This window comes from Mus caroli, chromosome 17 (genome assembly GCF_900094665.2).
Source record: "Mus caroli chromosome 17, CAROLI_EIJ_v1.1, whole genome shotgun sequence".
Classification (NCBI taxonomy): Eukaryota; Metazoa; Chordata; class Mammalia; order Rodentia; family Muridae; genus Mus; species Mus caroli.
In genome coordinates this window covers 25,003,845-25,024,426 of record NC_034586.1, presented here as the reverse complement: position 1 = coordinate 25,024,426, position 20,582 = coordinate 25,003,845, and the positions used below count along the sequence as shown (strand labels likewise).

The 20,582-nt window shown below is 54.0% G+C and overlaps 2 protein-coding genes across 4 annotated transcripts in view; one reads left to right on the top strand and one right to left on the bottom strand.

Annotated features, from left to right (window-relative positions):
• The window catches only part of Cpne5 (copine 5), an 81,745-nt gene extending 69,702 nt beyond the window's left edge, over positions 1–12,043 (top strand). For 2 of the 3 annotated variants that reach the window (XM_029470852.1, XM_029470853.1), the window contains 8 exons: positions 1,982–2,043; positions 4,044–4,090; positions 6,393–6,574; positions 7,093–7,220; positions 7,428–7,530; positions 8,247–8,304; positions 8,622–8,695; positions 9,382–10,714. In XM_029470852.1, coding sequence (XP_029326712.1) covers positions 1,982–2,043; positions 4,044–4,090; positions 6,393–6,574; positions 7,093–7,220; positions 7,428–7,530; positions 8,247–8,304; positions 8,622–8,695; positions 9,382–9,600 — 873 coding nt within the window. In that variant the 3' untranslated portion in view covers positions 9,601–10,714. Of the gene's footprint in view, positions 1–1,981; positions 2,044–4,043; positions 4,091–6,392; positions 6,575–7,092; positions 7,221–7,427; positions 7,531–8,246; positions 8,305–8,621; positions 8,696–9,381 lie in introns of all 3 variants that reach the window. The other variant, XM_021149048.1, reaches the window with a different exon arrangement.
• A 7,086-nt stretch (positions 12,044–19,129) lies between these two features.
• The window catches only part of Rab44 (RAB44, member RAS oncogene family), a 34,658-nt gene continuing 33,205 nt past the window's right edge, over positions 19,130–20,582 (bottom strand). Inside the window, exon 14 of the mRNA XM_021150013.2 lies at positions 19,130–19,915. Coding sequence (XP_021005672.1) covers positions 19,825–19,915 — 91 coding nt within the window. The 3' untranslated portion in view covers positions 19,130–19,824. The remainder of the gene's footprint in view (positions 19,916–20,582) is intronic.

Here is a 20,582-nt window from a genome sequence, read left to right as displayed (position 1 = left end):
CAAAAACAGCATATGCAAAGGCCCTGGGGCAGCTGTAGATGTGGTTACTGGTATTGGAGAAGCCCTGGGGCCGGGAGGAGGGCCACCTTGTCCTGGTGAGCCACGCTGCATGACCACACTGCACGGAGCTCTCTGTTCCCATGTTCAACATGAGAGATCTGGGCTTTCTCTGTTGTCTGTTCTAGAATGGGTCCGTATATTTGCAATGCAAATACCTGGGTTTGTGCCCTCTTTCCCTCCCCTGACCCTTATTCCTGAGAGAGATGTCTCTGTCAGGTAATGTAGTCACTAGGCTCAGAAGAGTTCTCTCCCTGAATCCCATCTTCCTTGGAGCAACCCCACTTGTAAAATGGAGCCAGCACTGGGGGTGGTGACAGACCTATGGAAGGCAGGCCTGTGATTGTCCCATACTCTGCTCATGCGTGGGAGAAATGAACCAAGACTTTCCTGTGTACCACTCCTTCCAATCAAAACTCTCCGTGTGGGGCTCCTTCACACTCGGGAACTGACTTGGATGCGCTGATGTCCCTGGCTGCAGTGTCCCCCAGGTGGAAACAGCATTTGTTTGGGCAGTGCCCTGGGCTCACAGGCCTTCCCCGTTCACAATAGAAGCACGCCCAGTCTTTGCCATTAGACCTGGGTAATCCCCCTCCCCCCCCCATCTTAAGTGCCCCAGAGGAGGCAGGACCTCCCCAGACTGGCAGTTCTTTAGATGTGCAACCAAAATGAAAAAGGTCTCGAAACCATTCCTTTTGCCCAGCCTTCCTAGCAATGAAGAGAAGGGATCTATTCCAGGCCCCACACGGAGCTAGGAACAGCACAGGCCTCCCAGGGTCTGGGGTGGTGTGGGGCCATCCCTGCTGCGGGGGCACTCATGGGAAGAGTTAAAGTTCCCCAAAGATCCATTGCTCAGACCCAAAGACTCAGAAGCTCACACTGGCCAGGGTTGGGGCTGGGAAGCTGGACAGGGTGAGAAACTCTGGTGTCTTCGTCAGGGGCTCCACCTGGGCTGCTGTTGCAGCTCTTTCTGGTTGGCTGAGCCACCACCCCGGGGAGGAGGTTCAGTGGCCTCTCAGGTGCTTGGCACACCGTGCCCCTGGGTGGGGCTCTCCGGGCCCACTGCACACAGACCTTCTTGTGTCCCGTTCGTCAGGTTGAGGGACTTCAGCTTTGTCACAGCTGGCTTAGCTGAGCTGACGCTTAGACCACACCAGCAGGGAGGCCTTGGTCTTCGCCCCTCCCCCCCTTCAGGTGCCTTGCTCTTCCTCCTCTCCGTGGCCCAGAATTCTTTGCGGCAGGCTGCCTAAGTGGGCAGAGCCATTGCCACAGTCTCTTGGGGCACAGAAGGCAGGAGGCTTCAAGTCAAGAGGAATCTTGAGTAGGAGGCACCTGTGGGGAAAGGATGGGATACTCAGAGGGTCTTGGGGGGGAAGGGGTAGAGACTGAACAGCACCCCAGAAGGGAGCATGACAGGCAAGGCCAGAGAAGAGAACAGTTCAGAGACAGAAGCGTGGGCTCCGTGCCAGTCAGAGACACAGTCATGGACGGGTGGCTGGATCTACATCAGGAAGATTCCCCAGGCCTCCATACTGCAGGCCAGGAGGATGACTGGTCCCTTACCCTGAGCCCTGTGCTTCAGCAGTTGGATTTGCATCAAAGTTAAGTTAAATGTGGCTCAAGGTCATCCTCAGCTACACAGGAGTTCAAGGGCAGCTCGGGCAAGGCGAGACCCTGTCTTGACATGAAAGTCAGGGAGGCTCTGAATTCAGGCCTACTAGGCTCATATTCCCACTGTGCCACATCCTGGCACTGCCTTGGAACCTCAGTTTCCTTGGCTGTAAAATGGAGATAAACGTCCTCCGTGGGATGGCCACAGGCACTGGGGAAACCAGTCCCTGAAAACGGCCCACAGGCAGAGTGTGCCAACGGATCCTGGCCATCCCCTGAGCTCTCCACTAACCACATTCCCTTTTTTTCCCAGGTCACCCTGCTTTCCTTTGCGGTAGAGTCAGAGAGTACCTTCCTGGATTACATCAAAGGAGGGTGAGAGAAACAGGGCCTGGCCTCCCCAGCCCCAGGGAGAGGGCAGGGCTCCATACCATGTAACCAGAGCGTGCCCCACAAGGCCCTAACTGGAGCCCAACACTGGGCTCCCAGGAGACTCCACCTTAGAGCTGAGAACTCTGCCTACCTCTGGATTCCAAGCCCAGGCGACCTGCCTGGGTCATGTGGAATTCCTGAGCAGAGAGAGGCCCTGGTGGAGGTAGGAGCTCTGTGACAGAGAGCCAAGGAGTGGGAGGTAGAAAGTGCTCTGCACAGGCATCAGGAGATGCAGGTTCTAGGTCCCTGTTTGCCTTGAATTTCCTGAGTTACTGTGAGTGAGTCATGTTCTTACTGTGGGTATCGCTCCTGCCAGAGTTTAAGTGTGGGACAAGGGACCTGTCGGGAGGAACATTAGGGGACAGTCCCAGGGACAGCAGGTTGTCCAACCCCAAGCTGAAAGAGCAAAAGGAACTGCAGAGGGGTGACCTCCAGGCCATCACAGGCAGCACAGCCAGGTTGCCTCAGCCAAGAGCTTACTAGAAATGGCCCGATTCCAAAGAGGGGCCTCCCTGATACACTCCCTGCAGGCGGCTGCCAGGTCAGGGCGTGGGCAGCCGAGAGCCCACAGGTGCAGGTGAGGGAAGACTGCACCTGCCTGAGAGGAGCCAGGCAGGGCAGCTACCCAGGGCGCATCCCAGCCCGGCAGGAGAGGTTTGAGGCTTTTTTTTTTTTGAGTGCTGTACCCCTGAACTGTTCCCCCAGCTCTGCAAAGGCAGCCATAGTGGATCCATGCAGAGAGGCTAGAGGAGGCCTTTAGATATCCATACACACACACCCTCTGGGTATCCAAAGGCCTCCTCTAGCCTCTCTGCATTAAAGAAAAAAAAAAAAAAAAGCCCCAAACCTCTCTTCTATATTCCATTAAGCAGCCAACCTTCATCTTCCTAGCACCTGGCAATCTTCAAACAAGCCACATTTTGCTCTCCATCTCATTTGCATAGCACTCCTGATTTACATAGCGGGCGGGACTGAGACCTTATCTCCATTCTGCACCACCTGAGTGCTGTCGGGGCTCCTATTGTTCCTGGCTGATTAGTAATGCTACCCTCCTAGGCTGTGTCCCAGTGGGGCTGGATACGATAAAAGCTGATGTAACATGGGATGGCCATGATGGAGGCCAGGGGCTGCTAAAACCACAGGCACGTTTAGGAGCAGAGGGAGTGTGTCCCAGCAGGAGGCATCCTGGCTTCCCTCCCCTGCCGGCTGAACCCAGAAGGAATGAAAATGAGATTCCTGGGCCAGATGTTCTCCCTGTCACCTGTATTTTCTGTCGACTCAGAGACTGGGTGTAGTGGTGCACACCTTTAATCCAAGCAATCGAAAGGTAAAGGTGGAAGGCTTTTCATGAGTTCAAGACCAGCCTGGTAACATAGCGAGTTCTAAGCTAGGCAGAGCTGCACACCGAGTCCCCATCTCAAAACTAAGTGAAAAAGAGAACAAAGAGAAGGAACTAGGGTAGAGCTGTAGAAGCTCAGGTTCTGGGTTGGGTTTTTGGCCAGACAGCATTGTGGGTAGTGTCCTGTTCTTCCCTCTCAAGGTGCTTAGCGTGGATTTTGACTCTTTGTCATGTTTTAACCATTAATCTGAATTTGAACCAGAAACCCAGTGAGCCCTGACCTCACCTGCTCAAAGGAGGTTGGGCACAAAGGAGGCCGAGTTCAGAGAGAAAGGGGCAGCCGGTAGAGCTGTGCGTGCCTGCTCACACAACATAATCAGCCCCACCCCCACCCCTTGTGTTCTGGAATGCACCACTCCGATGCCCGCAGAGGCCCCACAGAGGGTCACGGCTGGTGGCAACTGTCTCAGCTTCACAGAGCTTGCACACAAGTGACTTCACTGAAGCCACAGGCATGACAAACACGAGTGCCTAGTAGTGGCTTTCCCTGCCTTGTCCGCCCCTGCCCCCATCCCCAGGTGACTCCAGATCTTCTCCTCTTTAGGACGCAGATCAACTTCACCGTGGCCATTGACTTCACTGCCTCTAATGGTGAGTGCAGCAGGAGCGGGCAGAGTGGGCGTCTCTGGGTTGTGATGGACAGCTTGGCTTTGAGCCAGGCCTCTTCCTTATCTTCCTGCTGCATGACACAGTTCCTAGGGTGGTGTAAGCAAACAGCTGTGCACCCCACATAGGGATCCAGTAACAGACAAAAGTGCAGACACCACCAAAGTCCAGTGTGATGAAGCACTGAGTTTCCCGGGCTCCCTCACAGGAGTATGAGAGAAGAGTTGCCACAGGAACATGGGTGACTGAAAGCCACTTCAATGTGGGTGACAACCTGGAAAAGCTGAAACCATGGGGCTCTCTGTGTAGCTTGCAGACAGTTTAAAGGGGAGTTCCTGTGCTGTTTACTTGCCAAGTCTTTGGGAACTTTTCTCTGAGGTGGAATGCTTCAATTCAGAGGAAACTTACCTACCAGAGAAGGCAGAGCTAAAGTTAGAAGAGAGATGTCCATGCCTTTAATCCCGGCACCCGGGAGGCAGAAGCAGGTGGGTCTCTGTGAGTTCAAGGCCAGCCTGGTCTACATAGTAAGTTCCAGGTTACCAGGGCTACACAGAGAAACCCTGTCCCAAAAACAAATAAACTTAATTAAATTAAACAGCCAAAAAAGCTGAGGCTTCACCAGGTCAGAGGATCCTATCCCGGTGTACATATGTGGGTAGGGGAGCACACCCCAAGCCATTGTTCTGATGGGGAGCACCCAGTCTATCTGGAGCACTAGATAATGCAGTATTCTAGATCTAGCTGTGGCTGGGTGTCAGGAGCCTCCACAGTTCCTGAGTATACCCTGAAAACAGCACAGAGTTGCTTGTGGGGTCATAACCCCCTCGGGATGCTCAGAGCTCGTTGTGTGTGTGTGTGTGTGTGTGTGTGTGTGTGTGTGTGTGTGTGTGAAGACACCTAAGTGGCAGCCTTCTCTGGTGTGTCAAGCCCTTCTCTGGTTACCAGGCATGAGTACTGGGCCGTTAGAGTTAGTACTAATACCAAAGAAGACAGTAGGGGAGATGGCTCTGTGGTTAAACTGCTTGCTGTGCAAGTAAAGACTGGAGGTCCATTCCTCACAACACACATGCATGGCAGGTGTATGCGATGGCCCATCTGTAATCAGCCAAAGTGAAACTATTGATGTTGGCCAGCTCTGAGTTTGATTGGAAGACCCTACCTCAGTGAATAAGGAAGGAGAGCAAGCAAAGAGGGGTGATTCTCAAATCTGCCTCCACATGTGTGTGCTCACACATGTGTGTGCACGCACATACATGCAGGCAGGCATGCACACACATACATTCAGGCATGTGTGCATACACGCATACATGCAGGCAGGCATGCACACACATACATGCAGGCAGGCATACACACATACATGCAAGCAGGCATGCACACACACATACATGCAGGCAGGCATACACACAAACATGCAGGCAGGCATGCACATACACAGACATGTAGATATATGTACATACACACAGACATGCAGATATGCATGTACACAGATATAACAATGGCAGGAAGACACTTCTACTGACATCACCTAGTTAGTCTGTAACTGTGACCTTGGGAGGCGGCAGGTACCCCTGTTCTACAGGTGATGAGGCTTGAGTATGAAGGGTTAAGACCACAGCTTAGGCAGAGATGTTGGGGTTGTTGGTCATGAATGGATCAGTGAAATCTGAACATTTGAGGTTACAGGGGACAGCAGGAACATCATGGCAGAAGTAAGGAAAGGGAACTTGGGGCGCGGGGGTGAGGCTGGGGAGGGGCACTGTTAGAGGAAAGCCACACTGGTCATGGAAGGGAGACAAGGAGTTGAACCTTGTGAATGTTCAGGGCCATGCAGGGAAGTGTGGAGAGGCCGGTGAAGCTGTGCTTGTGGAGCTAAGGCGTGGAGGGTGAGAGGAAACAGGAGGCCAGATCCACTCCTCGGGAATCCTGTAGTTTGGTGGGCTCTGGGGGGGGGGTCCTGGGTGAGATGAGGCCTCAGGGTGCTCCGAGCAGAGGACATGGCCTTGGAGTGGGGTCTGGCAGGCCCATGTGTGTGGCGTGGACTGGAGGTAAGGACAGGGGCAGTCAGGGGCCATGAGGAGGCTGCCTCTGTCCTGTACACCATATGATGCTGGCTTTGAGAAGGAATGGGGTGGGGGTTGGATCTGTCCCAAGGGACCAGTAGTCACTCTTGACTGATGAACCAAGACAGAATGGAGGTCGTGATAGAAGGTTCAAGGGTAAACAGGTAGAGGGATTCACGGACGTGCCCCATCCAGTTTGGCAAAAGTCCCCATGTTCTGTGTTGCAGGGAACCCCTCACAGTCCACATCCCTCCACTACATGAGTCCCTACCAGCTGAACGCCTACGCGCTGGCGCTGACCGCCGTCGGAGAGATCATCCAGCATTATGACAGTGACAAGATGTTCCCTGCCCTGGGCTTCGGGGCCAAGCTGCCCCCCGACGGCAGGGTGTCCCATGAGTTTCCCCTGGTAGGAGCTCCCAGGCTGGGAACAAGCAGGGGAGTGTGGTGGGGGTCTTTTCTCTCTTTTTCTTTCTTTCTCTCTTTCTTTTTTCTTTCTTTCTCTCTCTCTTCCTTCCTTCCTCCCTCCCTTCCTTCCTTCCTTTGGTTTCTCAAGACAGGGTTTCTCTGTGTAGCCCTGGCTGTCCTGGAACTCACTCTATAGACCAGGCTGGCCTCAAACTCAGAGATCCCCCTGCCTCTGCCTCCCAAGTGCTGGAATTAAGGGCATACCACCACCCACTGGCTGGCTGAGCAAGGGGGTTCTAGTTCTTGACCTTGTCCTAAATACTTGCATAGTAAGCTTCATAGGCTTGACCACCTACTTGAGTTGGGGTCTGGGCTAAAGACAACTATGCCCTGCCTCTACCTGGACCCCCATTCCCTGGGCCCAGCCCTGCCTCTGCCTGCTCCCAATATCCCTGGGCCCAACCCTGCCTCCATGAGCCTCCTGCTTACTTGGGCTTAGCTACCTTCTCTCTATCCCAGAATGGCAACCAGGAGAACCCCTCCTGCTGTGGCATCGATGGCATCCTGGAGGCCTACCACAGCAGCCTGCGCACCGTGCAGCTTTATGGCCCCACTAACTTTGCTCCTGTTGTCACTCACGTAGCCAGGTAAGCCAGGGGCAGCCGATCCCCAGGGAACATCACTGGAGAACTAAACACAGCATCTCTTACCACCTGCTCACCTTTCAGCAAGAGGCCCAGACAATCGATTCCCTTTAAGCTCCTACCAGAGAGTTTGGGAGCCTTGTTCAGGGGGCCTGGGCCAGAGGCTCCAGGCTACACCTTTGTGTGCTCACCCCACCCCCACTCCCACAGGAACGCTGCAGCTGTGCAGGATGGCTCCCAGTATTCTGTGCTGCTCATCATCACTGATGGCGTCATCTCAGACATGGCACAGACCAAGGAGGCAATTGTCAATGTGAGTGGAGGATGGTGCTCTCTCTCTCTCTCTCTCTCTCTCTCTCTCTCTCTCTCTCTCTCACACACACACACACACACACACACGGTTTAGGGGGACTAAAGCATCTTGTCCTACCCCTAAGAGAACCCAGGGGTGCTCCTTTTAAAGAACCACAGGGTGGCTTCTTTTCCTGCCCCCCATAATGTTACTGGCCACCCCATAAAGTCATCTGGTTACTCCACAGAGACTGACAGAGAGAGTACTAGACAGGGGTTTGGGGAATGGAGATGCCCTGAGCCTATGAGAGCTCAGACCTCAGCCACACAGATAGCCGTGCTCTCTGGGGAGCTCATGACCCCCTCAGCCATCCACCCTAGGCCCCAGCTTGCCTGTCATGTAGCAGAAGATCTCAGTGAGGAAAGTTCCCTTCCCTAACCTTGACCCATGATTCCTCAGAAAAGGGGCCTTAGCCACAGCTGCCTTAGCCCCTCATGGTAGAGCCCTAGCACCAGAGGGAGGAGGTGGCTTTACAGAGGCAGGCAGACCCAGCCCCCCCACCCCCCAGCAATTTATCTTCTCTTGATCTGCGTCCTTTCCCTATCCTGTCCCTTGGTGTTCCTTGGGGTCCCCTAACCTTCATTCTCTATCCCTTTGCCCTGCCCTATTTTGTTTGACCCACCCTCCGGTCCCTACCTGTCTGACACAGCTTTTTGCCCCTCCCCTGTCTTTCCCAGGCTGCCAAACTCCCCATGTCAATCATCATCGTCGGCGTGGGCCAGGCCGAGTTCGATGGTGAGTCCAGAGTCCCTTTCCCAGCTGCCTTCTCTTACAGAACCCCATGGCATCCCGTCTCCACCCGCTGGAGCTCATGCCCGGGCATGCATGCAGTCTGGGTGGACTTGTGTGCCTTGAGAGGGTGTGTCAGTACCCATGCAGGTCTCAGCCTCATCCCGAGGTCGGGCTCCTCATCCCAGACAAAGAGCAGGGCCCTAGGTCTTCACCCATTTCTAGCGTTGGGGCGAGAGCCCTGGGCTGGCCTGGGATTGGAGGGCAAGCCCTGCCAGGTATATGTGTCCTTGATCACACGCACACATCCCTTGTCTCTACAGCCATGGTGGAGCTGGACGGTGATGATGTGCGGATCTCCTCCAGGGGGAAGCTGGCTGAGCGAGACATTGTCCAGGTGAAACAGGCCCCGCCCTTCCGCAGTGCCTCAAATAGGAAGGCCCTCTAGCCAGAGCGCCTTTACAGGCATCTCGAGGATAGACACTGGAATCCCTTCCTGGGCCAGTCTTCTCAGGAAGCCCCACCCCTCCCTGCCCTCTAGGAAGTCCCTTCTAACCTGAATGATGCCCCCATGGAATCCAGAGCCCTACACAGGGAGTCTGTGCCACATGGCCTTCCAGTGGCATGGAGACCCGTCATAGATGGAGGTGGCACCCTTGATCCTAGGAGGAGGGAGACAGGAAGGAGCCAGAGGTTGGCAGCATTGAGAGGAAGGTGGGTTAGGTGTGGGTTTAGACAACTGTCGGGGTCCTAAGAGACCGAGAGGGTCCCCCTGGAGAGGGGTGGGAAAGGAAAAGGGAGCAAGGAGGCAGGATCCGGTTAGCCTTTCCCAGCATCCCTTGGGAGCAAGGAGGCAGGATCCAGTTAGCCTTTCCCAGCATCCCTTGAGCCTCTGTTCTCCTTGCTAGTCTCTGGTGAAAGGCTTGGGTCATTGTTAGGCCTCCTGTGGAATACAGATGAAGGACTCAGCACAGAGGCATGGCCCATCCCCGGGGAAACTCTCAAAGTGGGGGTTGGATAGAGTGGGTTCTCTAGGAGGGGACCCACGTGCCCCATCTTGACCCCATCTTCCTTGCCTCTCAGTTTGTGCCCTTCAGGGACTACGTGGACCGCACCGGCAACCACGTACTGAGCATGGCCCGCCTGGCCCGGGATGTTCTGGCTGAGATCCCGGACCAACTGGTGTCCTACATGAAAGCGCAGGGCATCCGCCCACGCCCGCCACCCGCTGCACCTGCTCAGTCGCCCCCACAGTCCCCAGCCCACTCACCTCCTGGATCCCCCGTGCACACGCATATCTGAAGCCGACAGGACCAAGGGCCTGGAGGGTAGGCTGACACCCTATTCTCCTCCTGGTCGGCTTCCCAGACTCTGCTTGGAGGGCCAGCGGGAAATGGGGTATCAGGGCCTCACCTCACTTCACACCCAAATCCAGGGAACTGTGGTATAGAAGACAAGGGGTACACAGATTCTGGGGCTGAGGGGACCCCCCCTAGTTCATGCCGGATAACTCCAAGACTTTCTTATTCTTGCAACCCAGCTGAGCCTCCTCCAGCTCCTGTCTCCTCCTGCCCTAGTGTCTAGTGTCCCCAGTCCCATGAGATCCACTGTCCTGTTTCCAGGGAACCCCAGACTGGTAGGCTGCCAGGGATGCATGTGACCCTCTTAGGGACTCCATATGTGAGCAGATAGAGCCCCTTTCCTGATCCTCAAAGGCTCAGTGGTATGCTAGAATGTTCTAGAATGGTCACTGGAGCTATCACAGGTAGCTTGAAGCATTGAGATGTCTCCTGCTCAACTTGGGGGCCACTCACCTGCAGGGCACAGGGTTAGCCCCTGCACTCCAACTTGCTCCTGCTCTCTGCCCTTCAGTGGTTAGGGGACAAGAGACAGGGGTCCCTGAATGCCAACCTGTCCCTAGCCACACCCAGCAGGAACCCACCCAGCCCACCCTTCTGCTCTCTGGGCCTCAGTGTCCACACCTCCGCGATGACAGGATTGGTCAGGTGGTTCAGCGTTTCCTGAGCCATCCTGAGGGTACATCCATTCCACACACAGCCTCCCCACACCTTCCTCATGGCCACCATTCACACCCAGGCCAGCTAGACTCTGGGGTCACCCTGTCGCATCCTGTCACCCCCAAGCCTCAGCCCTTCAAAGCTCCTGTCCCTGCAGTGGGAAGTTAGCAAAGGGCTTTTCACCTAAGGTCACCCCAATGGCCACCGTCCTTTGTCCACTGGGGCAGGTCTTGCATGTGTCCCTTATGCCGCATGGGGTCTCCACCTGACATCTCCCATCCCACCCGCCTCTGTCCCGCATGGTGATAGTGATGTTTTGACTGTCTGGTCCTGTGCCTGTCTGAGACTGTCTCTGTGGAACTTGCCTTAAACTGAAGTAAACCAGTTCTTTTAGTAGATAGAACCCCCCTTTCCTTCGAAAACAGCTTTGCTGTTTGCCCAGCATCTCTCTGCTGCCTTGGTTCTTCCGTCCGGCCATGTCCCTGTCAGACTCTGTAAGAGGCATGGGGGATGCATGGCGGAGATTGAAACCCACCTCCCACAAACATCTGTAAGCGGAGTCTGTGAGCCATCAGGGACTGTGATGGAGGCATGGTTGCCTAGAGCCCCTTCCTGGTCCTCAGAGACTCAGTGGTATGCTAGAATGTTCTAGATGTGGATCTCTAGCCTCACTAGAGCTGTCACGAGTAGCTTGTGACATTGAGAGGTCTCCTGCTCAACTCGGAGGCCATTCACCTGCCGGGCACATGACCAGAGCCTGGACGCCAACATGAGAGACAGTGAGCACACAGACACTCAGGTCTATAGTCTGGCTTCAGACAGTGTTAAGAGGCAGGAGCAAGGGGAGAGAATGAGGGCAGACTCCAGTAGAGACATGCTTGAGACGAGCAGGGGTGTTGAGGGGAGCCCAAGAGAAACGAGCAGGGAGCCATGCTGATGCCAGGGTGAAGAGGACTCTGGTAGTTTGGGATAAGTAGGTGCCAGGTGTGTTTGACGGGAAGCAAGCACGTGGGTGTGATGGGAGCTAACCAAGGAAGAGAATGCAGGCGATGGGGTCAGGGTGGAGGCCAGAATGCACAGGGCCTTGTGGTTCATGGCAAGGCATCTGACGTTTGCTCTAGAGGGTTGTAGCCATTGAGGAAGTAAAAGAGACGAGCACGTGACCCGAACCTCCCCAACACGTGGATCGCTATCATGGTGGAGCATGGTTTCTTCATCTCTCAACAAACATCTACTGAGAATCCATTCCAGGCCTGCGCAGGGGTCAGAGGCACTTGGCTCAGTCCCCAGTGTCTCCCTCTGGGCTAAATCAGCCACCACAAAGTAGCAATGCCAGCCAGCTTGAAGGGAGTGGTGGCACTAAGAGACACTCTGGCCCATACCAGATGACCCCCCCCAGGGGTGTGGCCAGCATAGTGTCAGGTAGGGTACATGTGTGCACAGATGGTGACATTGGCAGGCTCTGTGGGTGGACCATGCAGGACTTATGTGACTTCAGGGACACCGTAAGCATCTTCCGTGCTTCTACAGGTCAGGGCCTTCACCAATGTAGAGCATGGGAGCAAGGACATACGCGCATGCGCACACCACATACTGCGCACGCTGTCCCATCAGCCCTCTAGGCAGCCATTCTGAGGCTGTACCCAAGAGGAATTCGGTACCAATTACCCTCCAGCTCGGGGCTTGTTTACTTCTGATGACTTCATGGTAAATTAGAGCTGACTCACGACCGTCTCTATAATCAGATGCTCTGCGACTCCCATGACGCCGTGAGTGGGAACGGGGTGGGGTAGTGGCTTCAGAGAAGGGAAGTTCCCATAACCAGCGGCCTATTTTCCATCTCCTTGGGCGCCATGGGAAAGTATAGGGAGGAGATGGGTACCCGGCAGGGGAGTCCAGACAGTGAGCCGCTGCCCCTGAGGTATGTTGGGGAACAGACACAGCATCAAAAATATCTTTGTTGTGACACTGGCTTCTCTGCTGGGTTTTTTTCCAAAGGTGTGTTCTGCAGAACTGTTGCCTGACATGGAGTCTGAAGCAGCTGCTTTTCCCAGAGTCTCTCTGGAATAGCTTCAGTGGCCTCTGGGGCTCCCAAGGCTCTGGCAAGTTCTATAGAGCAGAGAATAGCTTGACTTGATTCAACACAATAGTCCCTGAGGTTTTTGACCACACAGTCAGAGCCTCTCTCTCCTACCCCCTCTCTGTCCCCACCCCTCTCTGTCTTGCTCTTGCTGTATGTGCGTAACTGGTAATGCTAAGCTAAACAAGCTGTCTAGAGAATGACAGTAGGCACAAGCCTTCCTTGTTCCAGGGCCAAAAATAGAATTTGAGGCCACATCCAAAGAGTATAAGGGAAGCCCCCCCCAGATGGGTGGGAGAGAGAGAAAGAGGTGGGCCCTTGTGAGAAGGAGCCGGCCTTGAAAGAGGTTCTTCCCACCCACCTTAGAAAAAGAAACCACACACAGAAGACAGGGTGGGGCTCAGTGATTCACAAGCACAGACTCCTGGCTTTCAGGTGGATTTTATTTTTGTTCCTGTCTGGAACTGAGGGTGTGTGGAATAGAGCTAAAGGAGGTAGACAGGGGCAGGCAAGGCAGATGAAGCGTTCTCCAGGACTCTAAGGACCCCAGGGAAGTTTTCTTTCTATTCCCCTCTTTGTCTACTCATTTCAAATGCCCAGAGTAGTAAACGTAAGATGGCGCCATCATCATGGTAACACCTGTCACTCCCATGCTCACTGAACCCCTGCATATTCAATGGCGGATCACCCTGTGCAGATGTGGGAGCCTCATCCCATTTTTCAGATGAAGCAGGGGGAAGTGAGAGGGTGCCCAAGGCCACAAAACTATAAGGTTGGGAGCCCACAGTTGTCTGAGCTTCACAGTTATTTCATGAATTGTGAGCTGTCACCACCACTGCTCCACTGACTGCTTTTCTGGGCCTCTGAAAAATGGCCCTGAGTCCCACCCGGTAAGGGCGGCAGAGGCAAAAGCAGAGAACAGGACTGATAGCACAATTGGAATAGGCCAGCAGGGTGCACAGGCTGAAGGCCACAAAAGCCAGTGGCATGGCTGGTAGGCGGCCCATGGCAGACACATAGCCCAGTGCTGAGCAGGGTCCCCACATCAGCACGACGACCCCCAGCATGACAAGACTGACCTGTGTGTTTACCCTGTGCTCCTGCACACTCTCACCTGGGGGAGCCACGGGCCGTGTGCCCAAGCACCAGACCATGTGGCCAAAAGAGCAGGCCAGGCCCAACAAGCAGGGCAGAAAAGCCAGGACTCCCAGCAGGATGAAATAGAAGGTTGTTTGAGGTGGGCTGAACAACAAGAGGCAGGCCAGGGCCTTGGGGACACCCACTGCCTGCTCTAATACTGTCACCCGCTGGAACAGCCAGTTGGGCATCAAGGTGACCAGGCCCAGTACCCACATAGCCCCACAGAGCAGCAGGCAGGCACATGGGCTGGCTGGGAGGGCCACATGGGGCCGAACCATGGCCATGTGACACACGAGTGCAGAGGCTACCATGCTGTGGAAAGTACAGAACATGGTGGTCGTGTTGGTGGCCTGGCTGGCAGTACAGACAGCGGGGCCTAGCCACCAGCCCTGATGCAAGAAGCTCAGCAACAGGGCGGGTACCAGGAAGGATACGAAAAGCAGATCAGAGAGTATCACGTTCACCGTAAGGCTGGTGGTCAGCGTCAAGAACGGGGGAGACGCTCGAGGCCCACGGGCCACCACCACCAATAGGAGCCCGTTGGCCAGCAGCCCCACGAGCAGGATGAGGCCACAGAACTCTGCGAAGGCCAGGCGGAGCCACCTCTACTGGGTGGCTGCCAGCTCCGTGTAGAGAGTGACATTCAACTCCATACAGGTGAATCCTGTAAATAATTTCAGTTTCTCTCTTTTTTTTTTTTTTTTTTTTTTTTTGGTTTTTCAAGACAGGGTTTCTCTGTATAGCCCTGGCTGTCCTGGAATAATTTCAGTTTAAGGAAAGTTGTTGTTTTTTTTTTCCTGAGTCTATTGTCTATAAAAGTCCTCTTGGAAATCACGAGAAGGGGATTGCCCGGAACTTCAGGGTGATGATTTAGGTTTGCTAAGGAATAATCGAGCCACACCCCACCTGTGGGCTCACAGTGGCTGTCAAGGCATCCTGACTAAAACCAGCCCGTGACCTTGTACCAAACTCCAAATCTGGGGTACTAAACTAGATTCTAAGTCAGACCCTCTCGGGTGTGTCCATCTGCAGACTCTCTTCTTTAAAAAAGTTTTTTTTTTTAATTAATTTATTCTCTCATATGTTATATCATCCCAACTGCAGTTTTCCCTCCCCCTTCTCCTCCCAACCCCTCCCCTCCCCAGCCACTCCTCTATTACTCTTCAGGAAAGGGCAGGCACCCCAGGGATAGCAACCAAACATGGCCTATCAAGTTTCAGTAAGAGTAGGCATCCCCCCTTCATGTTAAGGCTGGACAAGACAACCCTGAAGGAGGACAAGGATCCCCAAGGCAGGCAAAAGCCTGAGAGAACCCCTGCTCCCTCTGGTAGGAGTCCACAAAACCACCAAGCTACACACTAGAACGTATATGCAGAGGCTATCCCTATGCAGGCTTCCAGATTGTCCGTTCAGTTTCAGTGAGCCCCTGTGAGCCCGGGTTTGTTGATTCTCTGGGTTTTCTTGTGTGTGTGTGGGGGGGGGGAGTCCTTGACCCCTCTGGCTCCTACAATCCCCTCATCCCCCTCTTCAGCAGGATTCCCTGAGCTCTATCTAAGGTTAGTTAGACTGTGGGTCTCTGCATCTGTTTCCATCCCCCCACCCCCACCCTCCTGCTGCTGCCTCTTTCAAGACAAGGTTTCTCTGTGTAGCCATGGCAATTTTAGGACTCACTCTGTAGACCAGGCTGCCCTCAAACTCAGAGATCCATCTGCCTCTACCTTCTGAGGGCTGAGAGTAAAGGTGGGCACCTCCATCCAGCCTTCCTTTCCTTTATCCACACGAGTTGATTCCAGGATCCCTGCTGCTACAGGGAAAGACCTACCCACTGAAGAGCCTAAGAGTTTGTCTTCCCTTCTCACATCCTTCCCATTCCTACCCTTTCTGCCATCCAGGAACCAGAGACAGCCTGACTACACGAACCCCCCACCCTCGCTTCCCTGTGAGACCTATCTGCCTGGTGGCCTTACTGAACTGTCTCAGAACACCTGTCATGCTGTTGGTCTCCCTACAACAGTTCCCTCACCATGCTGCTGTCTGTCTGTCTGTCTGTCTGTCTGTCTGTCTGTCTGTCTGTTCATGGTAGTCTAACAGGATGGTCTGTGCCCAGTCTGAGTTCCTATCCTGCCTCTGCCACTCAGAAACTGGGGAACTTGAAAAAGTTCCACACACCATTCCTTAGCCTCAGAACTCTCAGCTCTAAGGACAGAAGAAATAGATCTGGGACAACAGCAACTGTCCCTGGGTTGGCCCAGGGCAGCTCTCTGGCAGGGTAGTGACACAAAACTATAATAAGTCCCTTCCTCAAACCGGGCGTGGTGGCGCACGCCTTTAATCCCAGCACTTGGGAGGCAGAGGCAGGCGGATTTCTGAGTTCGAGGCCAGCCTGGTCTACAAAGTGAGCTCCAGGACAGCCAGAGCTATAAAGAGAAACCCTGTCTCGAAAAACCAAAAAAAAAAAAAAAGAAAAAAATAAGTCCCTTCCTCATGCCCTCTGAGTGCACAGGCTAAGGATGTGGCTGGGCTCTGATGTCACAAGCAGCCTGGAGCTGACACCTGTCTGCCACACACCACATCAGGCACATTAGGGGAAGAAACCACCTGCCCTGCGTTCCCCGTGCTTCAGGTACTGGGGTCAGCAGATGCAAGCCAAGCCAGGCTGTTCCAAGTCTCCTACAGTTCTAGCCAGAGTCTCTCTCTCCTCCTACACAGGGGCCGGAGGAGCAAGGTTCCCCTGCCAGCTTGCTGCCAGGCCTTCAGGGTCCCCAAGCCTCTCCACCAGAAGTCCTGACCTGGGAGTTTGTCTGGTGTCTGTCCTAACTTGCTTTATGTCAAGTTGACCCAAGCTAGAGTCATTTTGCAAGAGGAAATCTCAATTGAGAAAATACCTCACCAGATTGGCTTTTGGCAAGACCGTGGGGGCATTTTCTTGATTGATGATTGGTGTGGGAAGGTCCAGCTCACTGTGGGTGGTGCCACCCCTGAACTGATTGTCCTGGATGCTATAACAGGGCAAGCCACAGGGAGCAAGCACCCTCCATGACCTCCGCTTCAGTCCCTGCCTCCAGGTTTCTGCCCTAAGTTTCCTCTGTGGTGGGAATATAAGATAAAACAAATCCTTTCCTTTCCAAATTGCTTTTGGCCACAGTATTTATGGCAGTGTCTGAGGCCTCACAGCCACATATGGTGTGTGAGGGCTGAAGGGCAGCTATAGAGAGATCTCCTACTCCCACGGGGCTTCCAGGGGAAGGGGAATAGTCACTTTCCTGACCAGGTGCTTGCGTGTGTGCCTGCTCTGAGAAGCCACATCTTCCCTCTAAGAAATTCTGCATCACCAGCCTTCAGCCTGTGGATGCTGAAGCCTGGCTTCAAGCCCCTGTTTCTGGGGCCGTCGGTGTGGCTCTGTTGGTAGCGCTTGCTGAGTACATACAAACAAAGCCCTTTGCTGAATACACCAGGCATGGGATGGGGATGGGAGAGAAGAGGGGAAGGGGAGCTAAAGACTGGGTTAAGAGTTTTTTGTTGGGCAAGCACCAGGACCTGACTTGGAATCCCCCGCACCCAGGTAAAAGGCAGTAAAAGGCAGATTATGGCTGTCTGAACCCACAGCCCCAGCATTGGAGAGTAGACAGGTAGAATCCAAGAGCCAATGGCCAACCGGCATAGCTGAGATGGTAAGCTTCTGGTTTGGTGACCAACTTGGATTCAGGGCAGAAAGCCAGAGATTGCCAGAAGAAGACACCCAATGGCTGGCTCTGGCCATTGTGTGCCTGGACATGGTCACAAACACTCACACACTTACTTGCATGCATCACACCACAAGAAAGGGAAAGAGAAGGGAACATCATTCTGAGACCCCGTGGAACAGGCTTACAGGTACTCAGAAGACTGAGGCAGGGGGATCACAAGTTCAAGCCTGGGCTGCAGACTAAGGCAGTATGGGCAGCTTGGGGAGACCTTGTCCTAAAATAAAAAGTCAAAAGGAGAAAGTTCATGGCTAGCCTGGACTACATGAGACCAAATTAACAAAGGAAATGACAATAAAATCCACCCAGCCCATCTCTTAGGGCTACTGTGGTAAGACCTAAGGTATGTGGGGTTACATAAGGTCAGTTCTCAGTATGTGTCCTGTCACATGGCCTTTGGTTTGTCCCTTCCCACCTTGAATTTGCAAAGGCCCTTTCTCTAATGCCCCAGTCAAGCCTCCCATCCACCTTTTTCTTCCCTTCCCAGTTCACAGTCCATGCCCCAGCAGCCTGGTCTCCTCAGCCTTTTTCTTAATCAGCCTCAAATCAAGCTAGGATTCCCCTGGCTGGCATACTCTGGGAAATGAACACTTGCTTGTCGATCCCCTCTGCCGTCTACCTTGAGTAGTCCTGCTGCTGTCCCTTGCCCACCCGGGGTTCCAGGCCTCTGCTTGCAGACTTTCGAGCCTTTGGCCGTCTAGAAGGGCTTACTCTCCAACACAGCTGGGCCTTGTGCACATGGCGGGCCCAGTCACAGCAATCCAAGTAAAGTTTGAGAGGTGCCTCTTCTCCACCCCACACCGCAAGGGAAGTTGAGCTGGCTGACTGGAGGCTCCTATCCTTCACCCCCTAGGTGAAAGCGTCTGGCTGCTTGGCTTGTTACCAGGGGCCTCATTAGCTTCCTGGACCACAGAATGGAGGTGTCCAGGCCTGCCAAGCTGGACCCCAGAGATAGCATTAGCATGGCAGGACCCGCCCTTCCCCTTGTGAGTACTATTGCCTGGAACCACCTGGGGAGAGGGGAGGGTCTGGAAGGAGGTGAGGAAGGGCCAGTGAAGGATCTAGGGAGACTGGTGACTGGGGTCATTGCACTGAGGCTGGAGTAGAATGGGTATTTAAGGGCATTTATCCCAGCTTTGATGGCATTGGGTACTGGAACCTTCTGAACCAGGTATCACCATCTATCCTGTGTGCCAGCAACCTGACTATGAGGCCTTCCTAAACAGTTAAAAGAAGGTGCTGGCTTACCGCAGAGACTGTGGCTAACAAGAATGAAACGATGCCCCTGCCTCTTCCAGGACTCCCCCCCCCCCACACACACACACACTCCTCTTGGCTTTCTGCACAGAACACTGAGGATCCCACACACACACCCCATTCATCCTCATTTGCTTCCCGGACCACAGAGAATGAGGTGTCCAGGCCTGCCAAGCTGGACCCCAGAGATAGCATTAACTGTCTGTCTCCAAAAACTGCAAAGCTTCCATCCCAGCCCCGGTTCCTGTGGGGGATTGTATCCAGTGCTGAATGACTGTTGAGCTGGGTGGAGACACCCTGACTCAGACACCATCCCCAACCTCCTGGATCCTGGAACCAGCTTCCCTCCAGGTTTCCAAGCTGCAGGCCAGGCCCCGCCAATCATGGGCACTCAGGAGCTCCTGAGCATCCCAAGCTTCAGGGCAAGGAACAGGAGCCTGGTGCAACCCTCTATAACGATTGTCAGAATGATGCTACTCTCAGGATTGAATTTAGCAAGGAGGAAATCTGAATTTGAGAGGGGAAAGCAAGGCAGGCACAGGCATGGTGGGTCCTGACAGGATGTGTGACTTCAGAGTCGACACCAAAGTCTCCCTGCAAGCTTTATTTCCTTCTCCACAATCCCATCCCCTGGTTGTACAAGATGTCCCCAGACACCGACAAAACCCCAAAAATATTCAAAAGGAGAATAGCACCCTCCCCCACGTGTGTCCTGCATCCTGGATCATTTTTTATTATCAACCTAACACCATCTAGAATCAACCAGGAAATTCTTAAATAGAGAATTGTCCTCGCCAACCCTCCTGGGCTGGGCATGTGTGCCGGGCACTGCTTTGCTTGATGATTGATTCAATCCACTGTGGGCAGTACCAACCCTAGGCAGGTAGACCTGGGCAATCTATAAAAGCTAAGCATTAGGCAGTGTGTGAGCCAGTAAGCAGCAGTCCTCCGTGGCTCCCGCTTCAGTTCCTGTCTTGACAATGATGGCAGCGGCCTGGCATAAGCTGGAAGAGCCCTTCCCCGCCTCTGAGCTGCTCTTGATCAGTCTTTACCATCGCAGAAATGAAACTAGAATACCCTACCATCTCTTCACCTGGGGTGAATGAAAGACTTGGGGACACTTTGTGTGGAGTTTATCTAGATTTGTCCTGCCGTTCACCCCTGGCATGTTTGCTCAGTGGAACAGAGGTGACATTGGCCCCTGCAGGGTTTCTATGTCCCAGCTGTGTCTAAGAAGCAGAATGGGAGCCACGGGAAGAGTCAGTCTAGGATCGGACCATGCTGGTGATCAGCGGCAGCAGCCAGCTCTCTTGGTTGACTGTGGGTGTGTCACTTCTGCCAATGAGGCTTTCAGGCGGTCTTCTTGCATCTTAAGTGACCTGTGTGACAATGTCCCTGAGTTATTCCTGTTCTGCAGCATGGAGGGCTGGGGGTGGGGGATGGGGATGGAGGGGTGGGAGACTCCCCGCTCCCCAACCTCTATGCTCAAGGCAGTGGAAAAACAGAACTGGGATACTGTGTCCTGTCACTGTGTCACTCTTTCTGGCCCCCTGGGTGCCAAGCAACATGTGTGTGCAAGTGGATGGACATTCTGTTCCCTTGAAAGCCCAAACTCAAGGTCAAGAGCAAACCGGAAGCTGGGAAAAGTACAACAGATGATCTCTTGTAGGGGCCGCATATCTAACCACATGCCAGCAATGCTGGCAGACTCTGATACCCTTCCCGCTGCCCGTCTCAGCCAGCCACTGAGCACCCAGTGAGTGTGAGGCATAAAAACAGTGGTCTAGAAAGACACAGGCCTGAGACAGGGGTGGGAAGGGGGGTAGGGAACCAACGGAGTGTAAGGAGTTGAGAGACAGAAACACACAGCGAGATAGGAGACAGAGACGCAGTCAGAAGGAAAGGCTCCACGGGGCAGGACGGCCTTGCAGATAGCGCCTGCTATTCACGCAGTCATGAAAGTCCCTAGAAGGCTGGAGCAGGAATCTTATAGGCAAAGAGAGGGTGCGAGACAGCTGTGAGCACGGAGCACGGGGTCAGAATATG